Genomic DNA, 21,554 nt, shown 5'->3' with positions numbered 1-21,554 from the left:
AATTTGAAATAACAGCATTTCGCATGGTATCCTATTGGGAGGAGGAAGTAACTGTTGAGAGTTTGTCGTAAATATGGAAAATTTATTATACAACACCGAGTCACTGCTTCAAAATGGTGAGAATTTTAATTTAGTTCATTTTCTATCGATAATCCAGCACAACTTATAGCGATTTATCGTTTTTCAATGTAAATAGAAGGTTATTAATTTTTGATTACGGTCACCCACATCGAGAAGTACAATCACGTATTATCGAAGTGAAATTCTTTCCCTTTTCACTCCCCTTGACCATTTTTCTTCTCTTCTTTTTCCTCGATAATTATCTTTCATTATCATTTTTACTTTTCCGTTTCTTTTCTTCCTTTCCTTTTCTTTGACACTTCGAACTATAGTTTGAATATAGTTCGATAATCGTTCGATTTTACGTTAATAATATTATGTACGATGATAATTTTCTGATATTTTATTTCAATTTTGTTCGTTTGAATCATATTAGCTCAGTCGTGTTTACTTTTATACACGTGTCTCACCGTGTTTTGGTCTGATGTATCGTTTATTTTACTTGGAACGTAACATCGAATTGTTGAAAACATTTTGTTTTGTGTGCACGTTCGACTTACCACTTCTCCCTACTCCTCGCCAACCAAACCAGCAAAGGTAAATCGCGCTACAGCAGGTCATTCCAATATCGAAATTTGTATCGATAACATGTATACTTGTGCGTATTACTCCGCGACAGTTATTATTTTTCTACTTTCAACTTTGGATAGAGGTTAATTGTTCATTATCCTAAACTTTCTAAGAATCAAAAATATGTCTTCTCAGAGCAAATTATATTTCACACATTTTGTTACAGCTTCTCCACAACTTAAGTCCTCCTCTCTGGAAAGGATATAGTAGCAGTGTTTCAACTTTAAGCATGTAAGAGTCTTTGCACATTGCGTTTCAATCGATCTTATTTCTCGAATTTTGCAACAATTATTATTAATTGGAAAGTGAAGTCTGGTTTTAAATTTTTATATTAATGTTCCAAGCGTTATGGTAATTAGAGTTTATTAGAATTTATATTCCTTTTGTTATCGAAGTTGCAAGTTTCGTAGAGTTTCATATTCCGTTACCTCAAATTGTTCGAACAACCTTTGCTGATTTTCAGAACAAATTATAATAATTCGTGTTTTATCAAAGGTGCGTCGCTCCTTCGTCTTCTTGTTGGACCTTGGAAAGGACCTGTGGTGCTTCAAAAGCCCAGAACGTAAATAGACTTTTGTTTTGGACTTTGTTTAATTTTATTCTCTATATTCCGCGACAAATTATTATTAATTAGAAAGTAGGATCTGATTAAAAATGTGACAAGTGTAAACTTTTCATTCTCGTTCGTTATCCTACAAATTTTTTATTCGGTAGAGATCAATCTTTTATTATTTCAAATTTTCACAAAATAATTAACACTGTCATTAAGAACAAATTATAATATTCTATGTTTTGTTACAGATTTCTTCGTGGCATTTACCATGGGATTCGACGATTGTTATTCGATGGCGTTGGTTTCACCAGCTGGATTTGCCGGGCCACAACATCGACGACGACGACGTTCTTCGCATCTAATCGTTAGTCGCATTTGCATTAGTTGCATTTGTTCCACCGGTTACTCAACCATGTCGTAGAATGAAAAGTCCTAATCGACACGGTTGTATTATATAGAATTTTTGACGAGCATAGTGACCGCTGGTATTTACTATATCCGTGAGTAGTAACATTTTCATGTCCGTAATCTATTTATTAGCTCAGGATAGGTTTTCTTGCACATTTTGCGCGTTTTTAGATAAGATGAATGATAATGCTTCAATAATAAGTATAATATTTACATATCACGATATAAAGAATTTGTAGATATAACATACAGTGTTATATATATATATATATATAAATTTGTTACTATGGGTCGCGAAGTGTCTTCTTACGCGTGAAATTTGATACGCGTTAGCGGACAGATAAAATTACGCTTTTATTATCTTCGCATTTCGTATCTCAAAATTTAGTAAAATTCAGCTGAATACCGAACTCGAATAATAAAATTGTTCCATACAATCATATAACAGATTTAAATAAAATCATCGTTAGCATTATAATAATTTTGATCACAATTGAAATTTCCATAGTAACAAAGTCTGAGGGTATCAAACTTCTCTTATACACAGCTTATACATATAGTGTTATATATATATATATATATATATATATATATATATATATATATATATATATATATATATATATATATATATATATATATATATATATATATATATATATATATATATATATATATATATATATATATATATATATATATATATATATATATATATATATATATATATATATATATATATATATATATATATATATATATATATATATATATATATATATATATATATATATATATATATATATATATATATATATATATATATATATATATATATATATATATATATATATATATATATATATATATATATATATATATATATATATATATATATATATATATATATATATATATATATATATATATATATATATATATATATATATATATATATATATATATATATATATATATATATATATATATATATATATATATATATATATATATATATATATATATATATATATATATATATATATATATATATATATATATATATATATATATATATATATATATATATATATATATATATATATATATATATATATATATATATATATATATATATATATATATATATATATATATATATATATATAACACTATATGTATAAGCTGTGTATAAGAGAAGTTTGATACCCTCAGACTTTGTTACTATGGAAATTTCAATTGTGATCAAAATTATTATAATGCTAACGATGATTTTATTTAAATCTGTTATATGATTGTATGGAACAATTTTATTATTCGAGTTCGGTATTCAGCTGAATTTTACTAAATTTTGAGATACGAAATGCGAAGATAATAAAAGCGTAATTTTATCTGTCCGCTAACGCGTATCAAATTTCACGCGTAAGAAGACACTTCGCGACAGTCAGATACTAGAATCGAAACAAGATTTGAATGCTTCCTTGTGTTCAAAAGATTCCTTATGTTTTGATAAAGGAATCGCCCGAGAATATTTCTATTAATATCTCAATTAGAATCATTGATACAAATATTATTTCTCAATTAATAAAGTAAAGTAAAAACATAGAGTCGTTCCATCTTCTGGATAATCCAGAAAATGGAAAGTCATTCTCGTTGCTACTTTGTCACTATGCTCGCTTTTAGTAGTTATCATAGTAGGGCCCTCTCCTTGGCCGACATACGTGTTGCGCGTATATGTGTATAAAATACTCTGATATATTTTCAAATCGATTTATGCGTTCGCTTAAACGCAGGTAATAACCCGAGTGAAAAAAGGGGAATACTAAATTTATTAAACACCGTATACACGTATATATCTGTCGTTAAAGAGTATAATATTTTGTTGAACGTGAAAGCAGAAAGGATGAAATTACGTAATTTTGTTACTAGGGATAAGTAGAAGGGGAATATGTTATGTCATAATTTGACGAAACTTGAGCTTTCCTTTCTAAAGTTGAATTTCCATTACATATATGTGTATATATCAATCTGACTTGCTATATCATACATACACACCGCTATCTTAATTACTTTATCGATCGGATCAGCGAGAAATTGATCCAAATGGTGGATCTTGCCACTTGAATTCCTCTTGATAAGTGACGTAAATGACCCAATAGCAGACATTGAGTAGCCCAAAAGAAGCGGGAAATACGACTCGCGCCACTTTGTCGATGTAAGACACGCTGTTTATGTGTCTTGCGATCTTTTCGCCTTTCTTCCTGCAATTTCCAGCTGCTTCCCTTTGCCTGCGCCTCCTACGATCCAAGTAACAAGAATCCATGATATTCGAAGCTTTACGAGCGATTAAAACATAAAAACAACGACGAATATCGTTTCGGGACGAATGCGGAGTAAGAGATTCCCAAAATACCGAACGAATACGCTCGGCAATACGCGTAATAATATCGTTATTTTTGTTCAATTACAAAGAGATAAACGAGCCGAGTACAGAACGATATATAGATGCGAATCATCCGATTAAATTGGAAAGAACTGTACGGCGAATAAAACTGCCAGCTAGAAAACGATGGAAATATATAAATATAAATGGAGTGGAACCGATAAAGTAAATGAAACGCGATATACATATTTCCTAGGAGTTTCGAGATAGAGAATGAAAACAGCGAAGGAAATTTCTACCTGAACTCCTCGTCGCCAGCGAGGCAATACAGAAATTGTCGCCATTTCGGTATCCACACTTCCGTTTGCGTTTGTCTTTCCATCGTCGATGGTTTCGACGTAACGGAGACTGTCATCGATGATCCTCTTCCGTAAGAGACGGATTCCTAAATAGAAATTTGTTGGAAGGTGTACAGGGTGAGTCAGATTATACGGGAAGAACATCGAGTTCAGTCTAGACGATAAAGAAAAGTGAAATTATCGATGTTCGGTAAATTGGACGTTATATTTACATTAACGTCGTAAACATCGCATAACAAAGAACTTCTCCTTCGAGGTACGTCTATTATTGTCTCTGGGTGAACCGTTTGAGGACTGCGCGACACAATACCGCAAAACCCATCCTGATAGTCGGTTTCGCTCTCATTTTCCAACTCTTCCTCGTCCAAAGGAATTTCTCCGCTACCAACCTGATAGAAGCCAAAGTGTTACAAGTCGAAGAATTAACGAAAAAGTAACGTCGGTTTTGTGAATTTTGTGCAACACAGATCAACGTACGTGCTACGGTTATTATCGTTTTATCTTATTTATTCGTTCGACTTTTACCGAATACGCGCTAAGTATTAAAATTAAGCATTAATAAAGTAAATAGATACCTTTGTAAAGTAGTGCACACCGGCGAATTCCAACAGAGTAGCGATACAGTATCCAAAACTCATTAACAGAAACCAATCAAGGGCAGTGGCGTATCTAACTTTAGGCAAGTCTGTTCTGGAATCGAGACTAATCGTGGACAGTGTCAAAACGGTAGTAATGCCTGTAATAATAATTTATTCGATATCTGTGCGCTACGAGGGTTCGCGGGAGAACCTCCCAAGATTCAAACAAATATTTTACGATCCGAGACTCTATAGTTATACTAAATTTATGCATATATCCTGTATGTTCGAAGGGACCGACTTACCCAGACCAACTCGATCGCTGGTAGCTTCACGATGAATCCAGAAAGACACCCAACTCAGGACTACTATTAAAACACAGGGTACGTAAACCTGACAGAACCATAAAGAGAAGAATATTACGAAAGGAAAAGAATAATTTTTTGTTCGTTAATATCACGAGTATTGTTTGTTGGAACGATCAGAGCTAACGATTAACTAAAATTAAGTAACGAGCTAATTTATTCGTATCGACTTACTTGGATGAGAAAATAACCGGTGTTTCGTTGCAAGTTGAAGGAAACTTGAAGAACTGAAAATTCCCCCTCGCGACGAACAAAAGTTAAATTCCTGTACGGCGAACCCATCAGATCGAACTGTGAAAGAGCCATTCCAGGGACGAAATTTACGGAGGAGCCCTCTTGCCATTCGTAAATCAATTGACCGGACGTATATGCATCTAAAAACGTACGATATTAAAATTAAAAAAATCGATTACGATCAAGTTATATCTATTATTTCCATTGTTGGACGTACAGCGGAGATCATATCCGCGACGTTTCGATGAAATTCATCCTTTAATTTCTACGTCGTCGAATATAGAGGAAACAATTTTGGAAAATGATAACATCTACGTACTTTATCGGATAGAGAGAGGGCAAGAAAACGAAAGGCAGACACTATGGAATTCCGAAACAAACAGGAAATTTACGCGTATCATAAAACACCGGCTGCCAGGATAATACGTATGTACGTATGTATGCATGTTTTCGCTTGGCGATAAGCACTCGTGACGCATGTCCAATATCTCTCTACGTAAATCTTCGATAGCGATTCTTTACCGAAGATATCGAAATGCATTTATTTATCTTTTTTTGTATTAATTGAATTTAATTTTACGTAGTTTCTGAGTTGTTGGTAAAGAAGAAATAGCGTTCTTTCTACTCTTGTAGTTACCGAGTTGCTGGTAAAGAAGGAACGCCGTTCCTTGTACATTTTGCTGGAGGAGTGTTGCAAGTAAACTTGGGAAAGTCACCACGAGAGGGCAGTCGTGTCGGTACTGCGTCGGTACAAGGAAACTATATCAGTTTAGTGCATTTAAATTCATTTTTCCTAAAATTTGGATTTCTAAGTTACGTTATCTTTGCAGCAAATGAACGATATATATATATATAAATATATATATAAAAAATATAAAAAATAGAAAAATTTATCTCGGACGAAAATTGGAAGTACAGATACAGTTCGTCTTTTGTAATATCGATTCCATCTCGTCTACTTTCTGGCTACCGAAACGCACGTTATTGCTTGAAAGGCTGAAAACGTTTGACAAGAACCTTTTTTCGTTACGAGCGTTCGAATCGTTTTAAAGATACTTACAACTTCCGAGAATAAGCGGACAAGATTGTCGATCCATGGGAAAATTTCGAAGCTCCATTGGACATTTTGCTTTTATAGTAAGCCTGTTGTAAAAACGAATATAACGTATGATCGCAATCCACGTTAAATTAACGTTACGTTATTTTACGATTTCCGTATTATTGCTATTAGTTACGGTGTTTAATATGCAAATGAAATCTTTGCATTAATAACAACCTCATGGAATAAAGTATATCTCCATCTTGCGAGATTCTCAATAATTTATTCGGCACCGTGATGGTATGCACGTAGCTGTGTTTTCCATTATAAAAATACGTGTCCGGCCTCCAGATTCTTTCCAACATTTTGATGCTCAAGCTGAGCGACTTTATCGGGCCCAAGAAGCTCAAACGAGAGTCGCGCCAAGATTGTCGAAAGTAACAATCCATCGAATAATCCTGTAAAAAGTGACGCGTACTATCATTAGTAACAGAAACGCCATCCTGTCCTTTTTGCGGACTACGAAACAGAAAGACGAATAAAACGCAAACATGTTGCACATGGAAGAAATTTTTTAACTTCTTCGTGAACGCGGATAATCGAAATTTTTCGGTAAACTTAACGTTTACTAAAAAAAAAAAAAAAAAGGAAGAAATATCCGAAGAATTATCCGACCGAGAAATTTGTTCGCGCTTTCTATAATTTTGAGCCATCCGTTAGGCGCCTGACGAATTCCATCACGAAAAAATGTCGTGTCTTTGGACGGAGATCCAATCGTCGGACCACCGCCAAAGGAGCAGCTTTTTCGAGCGAACTCTGTACTTCACCGAAGAATTTGGATCGTTTATTTGCACGTCCGACATGCTAAACCTACCATGTCAAGTTCCGACACAGGGCCCATGCTTCTTATCAGAATATTGGTTTTTACCACGGTTGGAGTTCCTGGGAAAGAAAACTGGCGATTACGTCTTTTATAAACTGAAAAATCAAGATTAACTAGCGTAAAACATCGTCTATACATCTTCGATCACGTAGGATGCGTCGTAACACGATACCTACGTTTACGGCAACGCACCTTGGTGCCGACACCATGGCAAGCAGCCATTTAGCCTTACCACGACTTTACGACTGTGTCCAGGGTTCGGCCAGCAAGGAACGCAGCAATGGAGACGATAGTCGGAGATAGAGGAACGTTGAGCCGACGCTGAAGAAACGCGTCCACGCGACGCTAAATGTGCCACACGGCCGAAACCTAATCCGACACTCGACGATCAAACGCACGATTCAAACGCATAAAGGACAAGCCATGGAGCAGGTTGAGGATACCAAATTTTATAGCTGTATCGTCAAGGTGCATACAGACGTCACGCGTCAACGGGTTGATCGAAATTTTGCACGCCTTACTTCCTTGGAAGGTGACTCTCGTTTTCGGCTTCGACTACCCCAGGAACGCGTAAAACGCGTCGTCCTAGCCGAGTATTTCGCGGCCCGGACACCGTACTACCGTAGAGCCAAAGTTTCAGACTTTTCAATAAACGACGATTATTCGATTATTCGAAAATGAACGACGTTGGCGATTTGGAGGACTCGGAGGACGAGCATATCTTCGAATCGATCAATCACGCGATCGAGCGAAGCGGGATTATCGCGGATCTCATCCGATCGAATTAATTCGGTTTATCCGAATTACGTAAAACGCATAATAGCAATAATACGCGATCAGTGCGAAATATAGAACGGTATCGCGTCGAAACACGTCCGTCTTTCGACGATCGGTATTATTGCTCGTAACGCGAATTGCTTGGCCAGCAGAGAGTAGACGAGAAGTTTCTCGTAAACGAGGCGACTGATTCGGATAATCCCATTCGAACGACTTGCCTGCGGCCGACAGGTTCGCGTAAGCGCGGTTCGCTTGCATCTTGGAAATACTTGACTTTATTTCATTTTAGAAAGAAACACCCGCGGTCCGATAACGAACTCGATCAGCGTGCGTATAAATTTTTGAGCAGGACGATGAACAGGACTGGCTAAAAGGAGCGACGAGAGGGTGGCTGCTACATAGAGGAGAAAGGAAAAATAATACACAGATGGACCGAGGGAAATGAGTACAGAGGGATAATCGAGAGAACAGTTCGGCGTTCTTTTGGACGAGAAACAAAAAAGAAAAAAAGACGAAATAAGGATGATGGAAAATTGGGACCGCGTGTCAGGGATAAAGGCGATTTCGAAGGGATAGTTTCGTTCGGCTGGCTGCGATCCAACTTTCCGCGTGTTCTATTCGTATCGGACCGGCTCCTATTTTTCCCCTTTCCGCTCGATCACTCGTCAAAGATCGTTACAATGCTCCAATTTTTTCGTTGTAAACATTTCGAGATCGATATCCCAGAAAAACGCTACCCCTTCATTTTAATCGCCGTAATTCGCGACTCTCGCCATCGTTTAATCCTTTCATCACGAGGATCGAATCGATCCAATTTGCTCGGAGCGACCCGATCGAGCGTGAACAAAATTTTACGAACGAAGAATCGTTTCGATTAGGGGGAAAAGTTGTCGTAATCGATTTTTACGCGGTGTAAATTATTACCGAAAACGCGTCGATCAACGAGTTCTCTCGATTCGTAGCGTCTTACGTTCCGATAATTTCGACAATTTCGATGCGCTTGATACTCGCTCGAGGGACGACACTGTCTCTTTACCCTTTCCGTGAGTAGGCAGTTGATTGTTCTCGTAGTTCATTAGAAGGTTCTCGAGAACCATCGTGATGTTTTTGGAAACAATGTCGTTGACGGTCCCTCTGGTCAGCGGCGTAGCTTTCGAGGAAGTCTTCGAGGACGCGGAGGAAACATGGAGCGCGTGGTTCCGATTTCTCCACGATGACAGTAATATAAGGAGTAGAAACCTGCAAAAGTCAAATGTCGGCTTATCGAGCCACGTTACCGTTCTTATTAATCGTTTTATTTAACGGTCCCATCGATCGTAACGCGGACATTGTCTCGTGGATACGTTGGCGTCGTTTCGCGAATCGATCGATTCACCTTTGAATCTATCTTATATGCAATATCGGCAACGATGACGCTGTCACCATCGTTAAACGTCGCGAGCTTCTTTCTTCGTTCGTTTCGCGATATTTCACGGTCGTTCGAGGCTTAAATCGTTAAACGAAACACCTTCAAAATCGACGCGTACTCGACGATCACCGTTGCGAAATGTTATCTCGGTGCTTACGTTACGAATATCTTGGAGACGGGGATTTTGCAACGTGGTATAGAGAAATTTGCGAAAAAATCTTGTTTTCGATGGACTTTTCGCGAAAAGGGCACCGGAAGGGCTTAAAGGGCGATTCTGACGTAACGAGGGAGAACGTTCACTCGAAACATCGAGGGGCAGCCTCGTCGGAAGTTGCTGAATCCGCGGCTAAGGAGAGCACTTTTCTACCCCTCTTCCCCTCTTCTCCTCTTCCATTCCCTCTCCTTCTGCGATTGCCTCTCGGCCTTCTCCCTGCTTTGCCACGTGAAAATCGTTTTTTTTTTCTTTCGGCGAACCGCGTTTGAATTTTTCCATTGCCTGGACATCGCGCCGAATTATAAAAGTCGTTTTTTCTTTGAAAGACTCGCGCACGGTAAATTATTCGAACGGTATAACGTTTTTAACGTGACGTTAAACGCCGATATCTCGACTTCGCAGGTACCGACGTTGGTACTCGATGCACCAAGCCGTAGGTTCATGTTATAAAAATGCGAACGTAGATTATTCAGCAAGTACGAAGGCACGAGAAACGTATGCACGCCTCGAAGCTGCCAAACAGAAATTACAATAGTTGCGCTGGCTCGTAAAAAGCCAATAATCAACGAGGAGATACGGACTGACGAAAGAGTGGTAATTATTCTCTTTGCGGCTAGCGCAGGTACACGTTTACCGGCTACTCGTACGCTTTAATTTCAGCTTTTTCATTAACCGCCTGTATCGATATCGCCATATTTGCGAGGCTAGCCAAATAATCGACGCGGAATGCAGATCCTTGCCGGTGCTTTCGTTACCATAATTTGCTTCTCCGCTTGATCCTTCGTTTCGCGTGCAGGACCAGCTGTTTCTAATTTAAAAAAGCTGCAAACGTATACGGCAACTTGTCGCCGGGCTCGTTACGAGACAAAGATAACGATACCGATCGTGCTGGTCGTCGTACGTGCGCGTGTTTCTTCGTTCGCGCAAACAGACGTCGATGAACGGATACTCGGCGTAAATCGAGCCACGTCGTCGACGTTTTAAGTTCTCGCGCTGAAGAAAGGAGGGTTACGACGTAAACGACGATGAAAAGCCTACCTACTTTGAAACGTTTGTGGCATAGGAGACTCGTAAGTATTCACGAACCGAATATCGTGTTTTCAACCTTGTCAAATTGGAAATATGGATAGCCAATTTAGTAGTCGAATAACGAGACATTCCACGTTTAAATTGCCATCTTTTTTATAGATTCTCTTTAATTTATGAGATATCAGGATATTCTCTGGCGGCATCGGAAAAGTCGACAAGCGAGAAACGTATGGGACGAAGAAACGACGTCTCGAGCCCTGAAAGCGGTTCGAAGCGGATGCCTGAAATCGCGAAACCACTCTCGACTCCTCGGAACCACCTCGTTTCTGCTTCGCGAGAAGATCCGATCGTACTTTAACGCGATTGCTTGAAAGCGGAATTTCATCGGAAGAAAAAGAAGAAAAGGACGAAACAAGAGGAATAAGACTATTTCTCTCGCAGGAGCAGGATATCGGAGAGACAAAATAGTATTTCATATTTGACTACTCTCCTTTGCTTTCGAAACGAAACGGTCCGTCGATGGCAAATGGAACGAAAGAGCGTACTTACGTTAACATCTCGCTGCGCCTTTTCCTCGACTTTGATCCTCGACGATCGATAAAGCGACACCGAGAAATTTGGAAAAACGAAATAAGCGCGAACCGAATACCGACACTCGCGGGGAAGATCTACGCGCGATTCACGCGACGGATCCTCGTGGATCTGCCACCTGGCGGACCAAACTTTCCGCCGCGCAAGCTCCAACAATCCTGCCTTCCGCGACGTTCGACGAACTTTGTTATCGTTTATTCGTTTCTTCTTTATTCCTTTGTGCCGCACGTTCGACCATTGACAATGTTATCTGCCGGTTGCTCGCTTTTTACAATTTTTTTTTTTTTTTTCATTCTACGTTCGGTCGTGTTTGACGAAATATATCGAATTTACGGAGCTTTGCGCGAGTACAGTAGGGCGAAGCGAAATCGTACGTAAAGAATACGTATAAGCGAAAGAACGACGATCAAAAGGAATTAGCAGCGGGGATTTCGTAATCCCAGGCGCAATTTCGTTACCATCGTTTAATTTCGCGTAATAGGCAGATTACCTTTGATCGAAGTTACTCGACTAACGAAATTCTATTCTTCCTTTTCATCGGCAAGCGACGAAAAGGGGAAACCACGAGGGGAGTCGCGAAGAAAAAAAGCGTCACGCACCTACGTAAACGACTTTTTCACGCATCCGTCGTTTCCATCGTATATGGTTCGACGATTGTTTAACGTCCGAGAAATTACGCGCCAACGTGGTATTTGTCTCCGTGGTCGAAAGATATAAAAATGGTGTATCGCGCGCGGTACCATCGTACTACCTTTAAAAAGACCTCGGTCTCTCGATCGACGAAATTTTATTGAATTTCGTCCAAGGATCGAACGAAACCGAGGGCTTTTACAAATGGAAGCGTTCCGCTCAGCTTTCGACTTTTCGATCGTTTCTTTTCTCGTAAACCGTAAATTGAACTCTATGAATAACGATGGACGTTGGGTACGCGTGGATAACGTAATTGCAAACGTAACGCGTGGAAGCCTTTCGTAGGGACGCTTTCTGCGCGGTTCCCCACGTGGGTGGATCGCGTAGAGGTGGTTGGCGAGGACGATCTTCAGAAGTTGGTTGTCCGTGCTTAATTTCAATACGTATTTTTCCATGAAACCGGTCAAAATGGCTAGTCTTTGGAGAACACGCGAATATCTCCGTATTTATCGACTTATCGCTTTCCTACAAAAGGAATTCCGTGCTATGTAACGCGTTTCTGGTACCGTTAACCCTGGGTATTAATCGCGATCCCTGGAAAAGAGTCGGCGCATTTATAAAATCCGTAAACGGTACCACGGGCGATCCGGAATTTGCCCGATAATCGACACCGATCGTATCGAACGATACGCGGTAAAAATCGTAAAACCGCGTGGCAAGTTGCGGGAACCGGTGGATCGATCGACGAAAATGATTATTTTATCGCGGCAAAAGTCGTTACATCGTCGCGGAGAAAGAACGTAACGCGAAGCAGGAATCGGCGGTGTCGACAATTTCGTAGGACGCGTGACTCGCACCGTCGCGTTTACTCTGCGTAAATAAAGAGCCTCGATGGACGAGGGTCGTGCCTGGCGGAGAAAAGAAGGACGAAATGTGCGAAGATAGGAATAGATTATCGCGAAACCACTTGTTTCGATATCGCCGAGGACGAAAGTACACGTTCGGAGGGGAAGATCGATGGAACGGTAATCTGGCAAGGTGAACGACTCTCGATGCCGGTGTGTGTTTTGCGGAGGCATCGGAAGGGTGGCTCCGCTTCGATCGTAGCGTGGAAATCAAAAGAGGAAGAGAAAGGAAGAGGGCCGGAGACGGAGAGAAGGAAGGACGGAGACGGAGAAGCGAAGAGACACGAGAGGACCGGCTCTGTGTCACTAGGTCGCGGTGAAACGGGGCTGCACATGCGTGGTCCATTTTGCGCCAACCTCCGGACCGCCTCGGGAGCCGAGGTATGCCAAGTACCCAGAGATACGGAGGCTGGTGTTATCGGCGTGCAAAGAGAAGCGAAAGATAAATAGGTGAGAGAGAACGGTGAGAGGAAGCCGGCTTCGAGAGTACTAGCAGTGCGAGTGTGAAACACCGATACGAAACGAAACGTTTGGTAGTAGAGGGGAGAGGTCGAGGGTGGGAATGGCAGGCAGGGAGAGACGTACGAGAAAGAGCTCGACTAAATTCGATAAGGAAGGGACGATGGTTGGAACGACCGAACGGGCGAACAGGCTTTCTACGGGGTTTCTACGGGGTTTCTACGGGGCTTGCACGGGACTTGCACAGGGCTTGTACAGGGTGTCGAGCAAGAAGCGGTAGCGTTTGTCTCTCGTCGAGGTTGTACATCGATGCTTAGTCGACAATCGCGAGGTGTGCGCGCTGTACGATCTTTTCGTGGATCGTTGGACGCTTCGACGACGCGTCGCTGTGGCGGAGATTCGTCGCCAACGTCGGTCATCCGTCGTGCGAACACGGAGAGATCCGCGAGACGTTGGATGCGAATCGTTCTTCGCGCGATCGAAGATTTTGATGAGAGCCTTTTTACCGTGGCTGACAGTGGGTCGAACAGTGGTCGTCCTCGTGCGACGTCGTGTTCGTGAAACGTCGTGGTGTGTTCGGGAACTTGGGATACGCGGCGGAGCGGTCGCAGAGCAGCCAGAGGACCCACGTTAAAGATATACGTACGCGTATCTCGTTTCGTTTAGAAATTGCCTACGAACAGAAAGGAGAGCTTCTTTCGCGACACCCTGTATGTTCGGCCAGTCGAGAAATCTCGCCACACGGCCAACGAAATTGAAATTACGAGCGAGATCGAAAAGAGGCTCGAAGAAGAGAAATTGAAGGGAAAATGAAGAGTAACAGAGGTGGATGGAAGATAATTACTCGTACGTTGTACGAGACGGGAAAAGGCAGCGTGGGAGGTGAGATAAAGAATGCGTGGAGCTCGAGAGGAAGAGCGAAATTTTGAGAAAGTGAGAAAGAAAGATGGATGGACAGATGGATGGATAGATTGATAGAGAAAGAGGGGAGGATGGAACGTATCCTAAGAGAGAAGCCAAAAGGAGGTTGGTAGAGGGTGATAGCGAAGGGGTAGCGAAACGGGGACGGGTATGCGGAGAAGGCGAGTGACGCGCAGTATCCGAAGCGTCGGAAAATACCGTGGACGACGGCGTCGACGTTGAACAGTGCTGGTGAACGAAGCTGTCCGTTCGGTAGTGAGAAAGTGTGCCCTTTTAAGGGCTGCCGTGCCAGGAACAGCGAGAGGCATCGACTCCTGGCCCGAGACAGACCCTCCTTGACGATGTCCGCGTATCCTGTCGACGTCGTCCCATCCGCTCCACGCGCCGAGTACACCGTTCTTTCGAACGATTCTTCCAATTTTTCGAAGAACGTTCTTCCCATCTTTGGATCGACCCTCGTGAATACACGTTAGGTGGAATTCGACGTGCCTCGTAAGAGGAATACGCGCGTGACAAACGTACGCGGTAGCGACGACAAACGCGAAGAAAATATCGCGCCAAGATTTTTATCGTACGGAATTAACGTAAAAACATGGAACTCTCGATGGCGATTTTAACGAAATATCGCTAGCCAAAACGCGAGTCATCGTCATCGCGGAAATTAGAAGGACGCGCGTGCATGCGTTTTGCTTTCGCTTTCACCTTCTCCGGATACTCGTTTAAGTAAGCTACGCTTGCGTGAGTGTAGCCGATGCCTGTCGCTCTGATCAATCGTTTTTTGACAATCCTGTTGCCAAAGCGAGAGTAGCAAATTATCGCCGTTTACTCGCGTCGATCGTTAAGAATCGTTCGAACGAAAGGATACGATTCGTACTGGAATTTTGTCTACAGCACGTCTGGCGTACTTGATAAATTACAAACTTTTTTCGTTCAACCGCTTCTTTAGCCGAATTATAACAGTTCGATGTTTGCATCGTCGTTAAAGGTAGCTTGTACAGCTGTCCGTATCGGGTATGCGAGAGACGAAAGATTAGACGACCAGAGTTGGTACGCGAAAAGGGTCAAGGACGGAAATCGGACCGGTTCTGATTGCAGTTTCTGGCAGCTCGATGTCGAGGTGCAAGGACCTATGGAGATGACGTCCTCTTCTACCTGCTGACGTAATTCCGGAGGATGCATCGCAGGATGTGGCTGCAGCAGACGTTTCTCTTGCTGCAAATGGTTCACCTGATCGCTTGGTAATCGTTTTATCGACGTTAACTTTATCTTCGTCGAAAAAGTCTACTTAAAAAGTCGATAAATAAGAATTTTTAGTAAGACAACATTTTTATTGCAATAATCCGTGTATTCGCAATACACCACGATACGCTTAGACAACGATCGTAAAAGCGTAAGCGCGTTCCGTCATTGAGAAGATGACAAAGCAGCCGCGTATATTTCGTTTCTGTCTCGATCCTTTTTTCCAAGCAATGCGTTGATTTTTAGGGCCAGTCTTGAAAATACAGGGCTGTCCGACAGATTGGAAAACGTGACGCAAACTATATCGCGGATACTCGATGGTTACGATATTCGATTGAGGCCAAATTTCGGCGGTAAGTGCATTTTAAGTTTCCTCGTCCAAAGTAATTAAGCACAATCCGCGCGACGTTTGTAACTCGATGTTTACCTGCTTGTAATTTTTAGAAATCGGCATAGGTATCCTCTTTGAGTGTAAAACGTATTTCTATACGTAATAATTAGTTAACCAGACCCAATAAATTGTATCGCTCGACTGGTGTCGTGAAGTAACTCGCGACGACGTATAGCTCGGGCCTTTAATAACATCGATAACGGAAGAAAGGATAGAAATACTCGTTTTATCTTTTAACCCAGGCTGCCTCGGACTAGCTGCGAACGCAAAAATCAGCCGAGTAACTTTTAGAGAATTTCATATGATATTTCTGAACGACTTGTCTCAGACGTTGACCAACTAACGTCAACGTAACGAGAGTTTATCGAGCGATCGCGAATGTCTTACGGGTCAGTGATCGCGCCGGAATTCCGATTAATCCGCTTAACGATGCCGAGTAATTTCTCTAATCCTCGTTGATCGCTCGACCTATAAAAGACGAATTAGATATACGCGAGTCCTTTTTTGCTACTCGTTTCCTCCTTTTATCGTATTTTATACAGATTTCTATATCTAATTCTGTCAGGAGAGCCCCTGTTGGTTGGCATGGACCTTACGATCGCGAGCTTCGATGCAATCTCGGAAGTAAACATGGTAAGCATTATCAAGGGGCTCGTAAGAAAACCGACCCTCGTCAAACTCGACTTTTCGCCATATTTTACATAGTAATACGTTGCAGTGCAAGTTGGATTTACGGGATAATGGAATGGATATTATGAAAAATGATTTATAGTCGGTCAGAAAATTCTACACGCGCTTTTTAAATATAAAATATAAAATATTCTAGCGAAAACGTCCATTTCACGAATCTCTTTGATACACCAACACGCGTGTCGTTCGCACGTCGTATAATTTATTTATTTCCACTTTTATTAAGAAAAAAGAGCGAATTCGTTTCGATGTATCGTTCGATGCTTACAGCGCTCGGATCTTTTAGCTTTTTGCGATTGAATTCCCATCGGTTTATGGTAAGGCGTTCTTGCTTACAGAAACGATAACGGTGTTCTTTTTACCACAGGATTATACGATAACGATGTATTTAAATCAGTATTGGAAGGACGAGAGACTGGCGTTTTCTCAAGAAGAGGAGGTTCTCACTCTCAGTGGAGACTTTGCGGAAAAGATTTGGGTTCCAGACACGTTTTTCGCCAACGATAAAAACAGGTACGTCGGAACAATTTTACGAAACCCCTACATTTTCCGCTAAAGAGGAAGTTGTTATCCGATTTTATGATTATGAATAATTATGATCGAAGTTTCGCGAGTCCATCGCCGGTGTTTCAGCTAGAATTCTCTCATTTACCTTTCGCGCGCCGCGAATATTCTGAAAACCAGTTATCTCCGAGTCACCAATTTTTATATTCTCTCTGTTATTGATCCTCGAACGGCCGAGTCCGAATCAATCCTGACGCGCGCGAATATTACGTCCATTACTTTCTAAACTGTATCGCTGCTATAGGATGAGGCATCTAAAACCACATAGAACGGCTTGGTCGTTCTTACGGTAGGAACAAGAGAAGCATCGGAGTAAATTTAGTTAGACTCGAACTTTGTTTCGTTTCGAGATGTTCGGCTGATCCGTTTTAGCTGCCTCGATCTATATAAATCTCTTCCTGTCGTTTTCTCCGATCGGCAGAGATACGACAGTGTGAAAGGCGAAATGCGATTAAGAAAGAAAACGTTGATTTTGTTCGCAGTTTCCTACACGACGTGACCGAGCGCAATAAACTCGTTCGGTTGTCCGGAGACGGATCTGTCACTTATGGCATGAGATTCACGACGACCCTGGCCTGCATGATGGATCTGCACTACTATCCGCTCGATTCGCAGAACTGCACCGTAGAGATCGAAAGCTGTACGGTCGATATTACCTGTCGTAGCTCTTTCCCCCCTTCTATCGATCCCTTTCGCTTCTCTCTTCTCTAAATATGGTAGAGCTCCGCGTATCCGAAGAAATAAGCGAGCGAAAATATCTGGACAATGGAATGTTCGTATAGTGGGACGATCGCTTTCCTCGTACCGGATATCGTTTGTTTAAATAGAGCTCGAGAAAATCGAGCTCGTACGTTCATCAAGTATAGTTGAACCGCTTTTCGTATTTTTTCGCAGACGGATACACTGTGCTGGACGTGGTAATGTATTGGAAACAAACGCCGGTCCGCGGTGTGGAAGAAGCGGAACTGCCACAATTCACGATAATCGGTTACGAAACGAACGATCGTAAAGAGAGGCTGGCCACTGGTATATACCAGAGATTATCGTTAAGCTTCAAACTTCAAAGGAACATCGGATACTTCGTTTTCCAGACCTATTTACCTAGTATCTTGATCGTGATGCTAAGCTGGGTCAGTTTTTGGATAAATCACGAAGCAACCAGTGCTAGAGTAGCTCTCGGTAAACATGTGGAATTGTTTTCCTGTAGATCGTAAATCCTAACGCTTATGATCGCTACACGAGTACGTTGGCTACAAAAGCTTTCCGTCTACTTACGTATTAAATTATCTGTTCGAAAACAAAAAGCCCTTTCGATGTATCGCAGCAAACCTCGATTGTAATAGTCTATTATTATGTAAATCGCCCCGATAGTCACGCTATATTTTCCCTTTGTAGGTATAACGACAGTCCTTACAATGACCACGATATCCACAGGTGTACGTAGTTCACTGCCACGTATCAGCTACGTGAAAGCTATCGACATTTACTTAGTAATGTGTTTCGTTTTCGTGTTCGCTGCTCTCCTCGAGTATGCAGCGGTCAATTACACTTATTGGGGCGCCAGAGCCAAGAAAAAGACAAAAAAGAAAGAAACCGACGACAAAAAAGTAATTTCCTCGAAATCAGGTAAGATTTTCTTAATTAGATTTTCTCTGTTTGGTATTTAAGTCTGGAAAAAGACCTTATCCATTTGGAATCCGTGGAAACTTTACAGGAAGCAAAGCAAGTTCTCCTTTTCCTGGCTCAACGGAAGCGGACATAATAGAGCTTCAAGATCTCAGAATGTCTCCCCTGCCAAGTATCAGAAACAGATCAGGCCTAGTTAGCAGTAGTTCGACGCCTGGAACCGGAAGAGAACATGATCCGGCCAAGTTTCCTCCTAGCTTTCGAATTTCCAGAGTCGCGGCCTACAATACGTATGGGAGAAACGCTGGCCTCAGATACAGAGGCCCTAAACAACATAAACCTAAGGTAAAGGAGAGACGTTAAAGAACCATCGACGACCGTTTTAAAAGAAAAGAAAAAGAAAACGAAAGGGAAACTTAACAACTAGGAAAAATTATTATGGTTGCAGGTACTACACGCGATACGGAGAGGAGCATCCGTATTGCGCGTGTCGATGCCGAAGATCAAAGACGTGAACATTATCGACAAATATTCGAGAATTATATTTCCAGTCAGTTTTATGCTGTTCAATGCCATTTACTGGGTATTCTATTTCCTCTGAGCCTAGCCGTCACAACAGTCTCACGCCATCTGCCGTACGAAGAAAGATAAAAAAAAAAAAAAAGAAAAAGGACCAATCCATAAACGAGAATTTCCAAGAATCTCAATGAAAAGGAAATCAATTCTATTTGAACTTGAATCAAATTTTGAAATTAGATTCCGAATAGAGTCGACGTTCGGGCCACGATTGAAATCGAAATCTTCGTCATTTTCGATCGAAGGGAGCAGGTATCGAAAGTACTGAATCGAAAGCTGCCAATATTTATCGACGAGGAAATATTTTCAAGGTATATCGATTTATAATCTTGAGACGTAATAATATTTTAGAAAATACGTTCCTATTCGATATTTCAATTCGAATGGATTGCAGTGCGCGGTGCAAATGGTACTGTTATTCGAGAATTTTTTTTAAACAAGGTCAGCTGGAAAGATCATTTAAAAATCGATAACTTTTTTTTACCTGTCATTTACAAATCAAACAATTAACGGTTCATCTAAAACAAATTGAGGTTGCAACGAAAACCAGAGACCGTACTTTGAAATTAAAAAATCGTTAACTCCCGTAATTGTTGCTGGTATCGGTATCTGATGGTATTTCCACCCAAAATCGAGAAAAGTCGTTAAACCAACAAAAATCGTTCGAAATGAGAGAAGCGTAAATTTTAGAAGCATATATCATAAATTAGAGTAGTTCTCGATTAAAACTTACTGTAGGTAAAAGATATTGTCACTGTTGTCGTCGATAATGTCGGTATTTCCTAAAGCGTGTCTCATACATGTTATCATACGAGGTTATCTTAAAACTATACAGTAGGACTCCGTTCGTATGAACTTGTGGAGGGACAAGTTGGTTCGGATAACCAGATATTTTATATAATAATCTACTAGTAAATCGATGCTTGTCTTTCCTTTTAAGTCTAATTTGTTCTACCATTTTACGAACGATATCTTATCGTTAGACGTTCGAATAAGTCGATCGACACTCGACGTTGGTTGAGACGATAGGAGCTCGGCTAAAGTTCAGTTAGCCAGGCGCTACTACAATTCCATGTATATGAACGGAGTTCCACCGTATCTTCAAAATTTTTACTTTCGATAAATAAATAATACAAAATAAATAATCGCAACGATCGTAAATATTTTTATTTGTACGTCAACATCTTTCGATATATGTACCATATACGACTATCGAAATGAACGTATACATTTTTTCACGTGACTGTGTATATGTATACGTACATTACAATGTTATATACATATACATGGTTTAACAATCAATAATCCAATTGTTGATAAACATTTGTTCATTTACACGAACGACGACAGTCTTTAATACGTACACGAAATTAGACTTAATCTTCCGTTCGTTGGTAAAACGTATGAATTCGAAAAAGTTTAGTTCTCCATTCCTGCAACGTTAATTATAAAACATCGATTCGAGAAATCGTCATACAGCTTACACTCTCTATATTTTCGACGATAATAAGTAAAAATTGGTTTGAGAAAAATTCCCATACGTCACATACAGCGCACTATTTCTCAATGTAGAACGGTACAGGCATGGTAGTTGTAAATGGAAAACGAAGAAGGAGAAAGAACAGAACGAAAAAAGTATTTTCGGTATCATTAGTCCAAAGCTGAAGAAATCGTTCGAGCTTTAATTTGAACGGTGAGAACGACGAGAAAAGATGATCTAACGAATGTGAGTACGCGTGAGTGAGAAGAGAAAAAAACTGTCTTTTTCTAGGGAATATTTTTCTGAAACATTGAAAATGCGATCCTTATAGATTGCGCGTGGTAATGCTAATTATTTTAATATAAATCGTATCTGTAATTTTAAGGCAAATTAAATTTAGCGACTTAAACAACTACCAATTCTACTATACCAATTTTATTCTAACTTTACCTCGTCCTTGTCATCCGTGAACACCATACGCCATCTAGATACTTATTTTTTTTCGTACGCCATTTTTCCATGCGACCATTGTCGACATATTGTGTCAGCTCTGCGTTTAAAA

The 21,554-nt window shown here is 40.6% G+C and overlaps 2 protein-coding genes across 5 annotated transcripts; one reads left to right on the top strand and one right to left on the bottom strand.

Moving 5' to 3' along the window:
• Positions 1-2: 2 nt before the first annotated feature.
• Positions 3-21,405, top strand: LOC100740476 (gamma-aminobutyric acid receptor subunit beta-like). 4 transcript variants are annotated; one of them, XM_033323608.1, is made up of 14 exons: positions 3-116; positions 857-921; positions 1,186-1,252; positions 1,492-1,607; positions 15,522-15,664; positions 15,912-16,018; positions 16,110-16,121; positions 16,622-16,689; positions 17,114-17,259; positions 17,793-17,950; positions 18,205-18,489; positions 18,706-18,936; positions 19,025-19,281; positions 19,385-21,405. In XM_033323608.1, exons 5-14 carry the CDS (start codon positions 15,600-15,602, stop codon positions 19,535-19,537), a joined length of 1,482 nt encoding a protein of 493 aa, XP_033179499.1. In that variant the 5' UTR covers positions 3-116; positions 857-921; positions 1,186-1,252; positions 1,492-1,607; positions 15,522-15,599; the 3' UTR covers positions 19,538-21,405. The 4 variants fall into 4 exon arrangements, with proteins under 4 accessions (XP_033179499.1, XP_033179498.1, XP_012246882.1 ...); XM_033323607.1 differs by lacking the exons at positions 3-116; positions 857-921; positions 1,186-1,252; positions 1,492-1,607 and adding an exon at positions 12,966-13,496; XM_033323609.1 differs by lacking the exons at positions 3-116; positions 857-921; positions 1,186-1,252; positions 1,492-1,607 and adding an exon at positions 14,299-14,531.
• On the bottom strand, positions 3,611-11,608 carry LOC100740720 (gamma-aminobutyric acid receptor alpha-like). The gene is made up of 11 exons (XM_012391385.3): positions 11,470-11,608; positions 9,306-9,508; positions 7,484-7,551; positions 6,847-7,067; positions 6,631-6,713; positions 5,511-5,710; positions 5,277-5,364; positions 4,969-5,129; positions 4,606-4,782; positions 4,334-4,479; positions 3,611-3,948 (listed from the first exon to the last, which is right to left on the bottom strand). Exons 1-11 carry the CDS (start codon positions 11,475-11,477, stop codon positions 3,735-3,737), a joined length of 1,569 nt encoding a protein of 522 aa, XP_012246808.2. The 5' UTR covers positions 11,478-11,608; the 3' UTR covers positions 3,611-3,734.
• Positions 21,406-21,554: the final 149 nt, after the last annotated feature.

Source organism: Bombus impatiens, unplaced genomic scaffold (genome assembly GCF_000188095.3).
Source record: "Bombus impatiens unplaced genomic scaffold, BIMP_2.2 scf_1079, whole genome shotgun sequence".
NCBI lineage: Eukaryota > Metazoa > Arthropoda > Insecta > Hymenoptera > Apidae > Bombus > Bombus impatiens.
The sequence above is the reverse complement of the archived record's forward strand: the minus strand, read 5'-3'. Positions and strand labels throughout refer to the sequence as shown.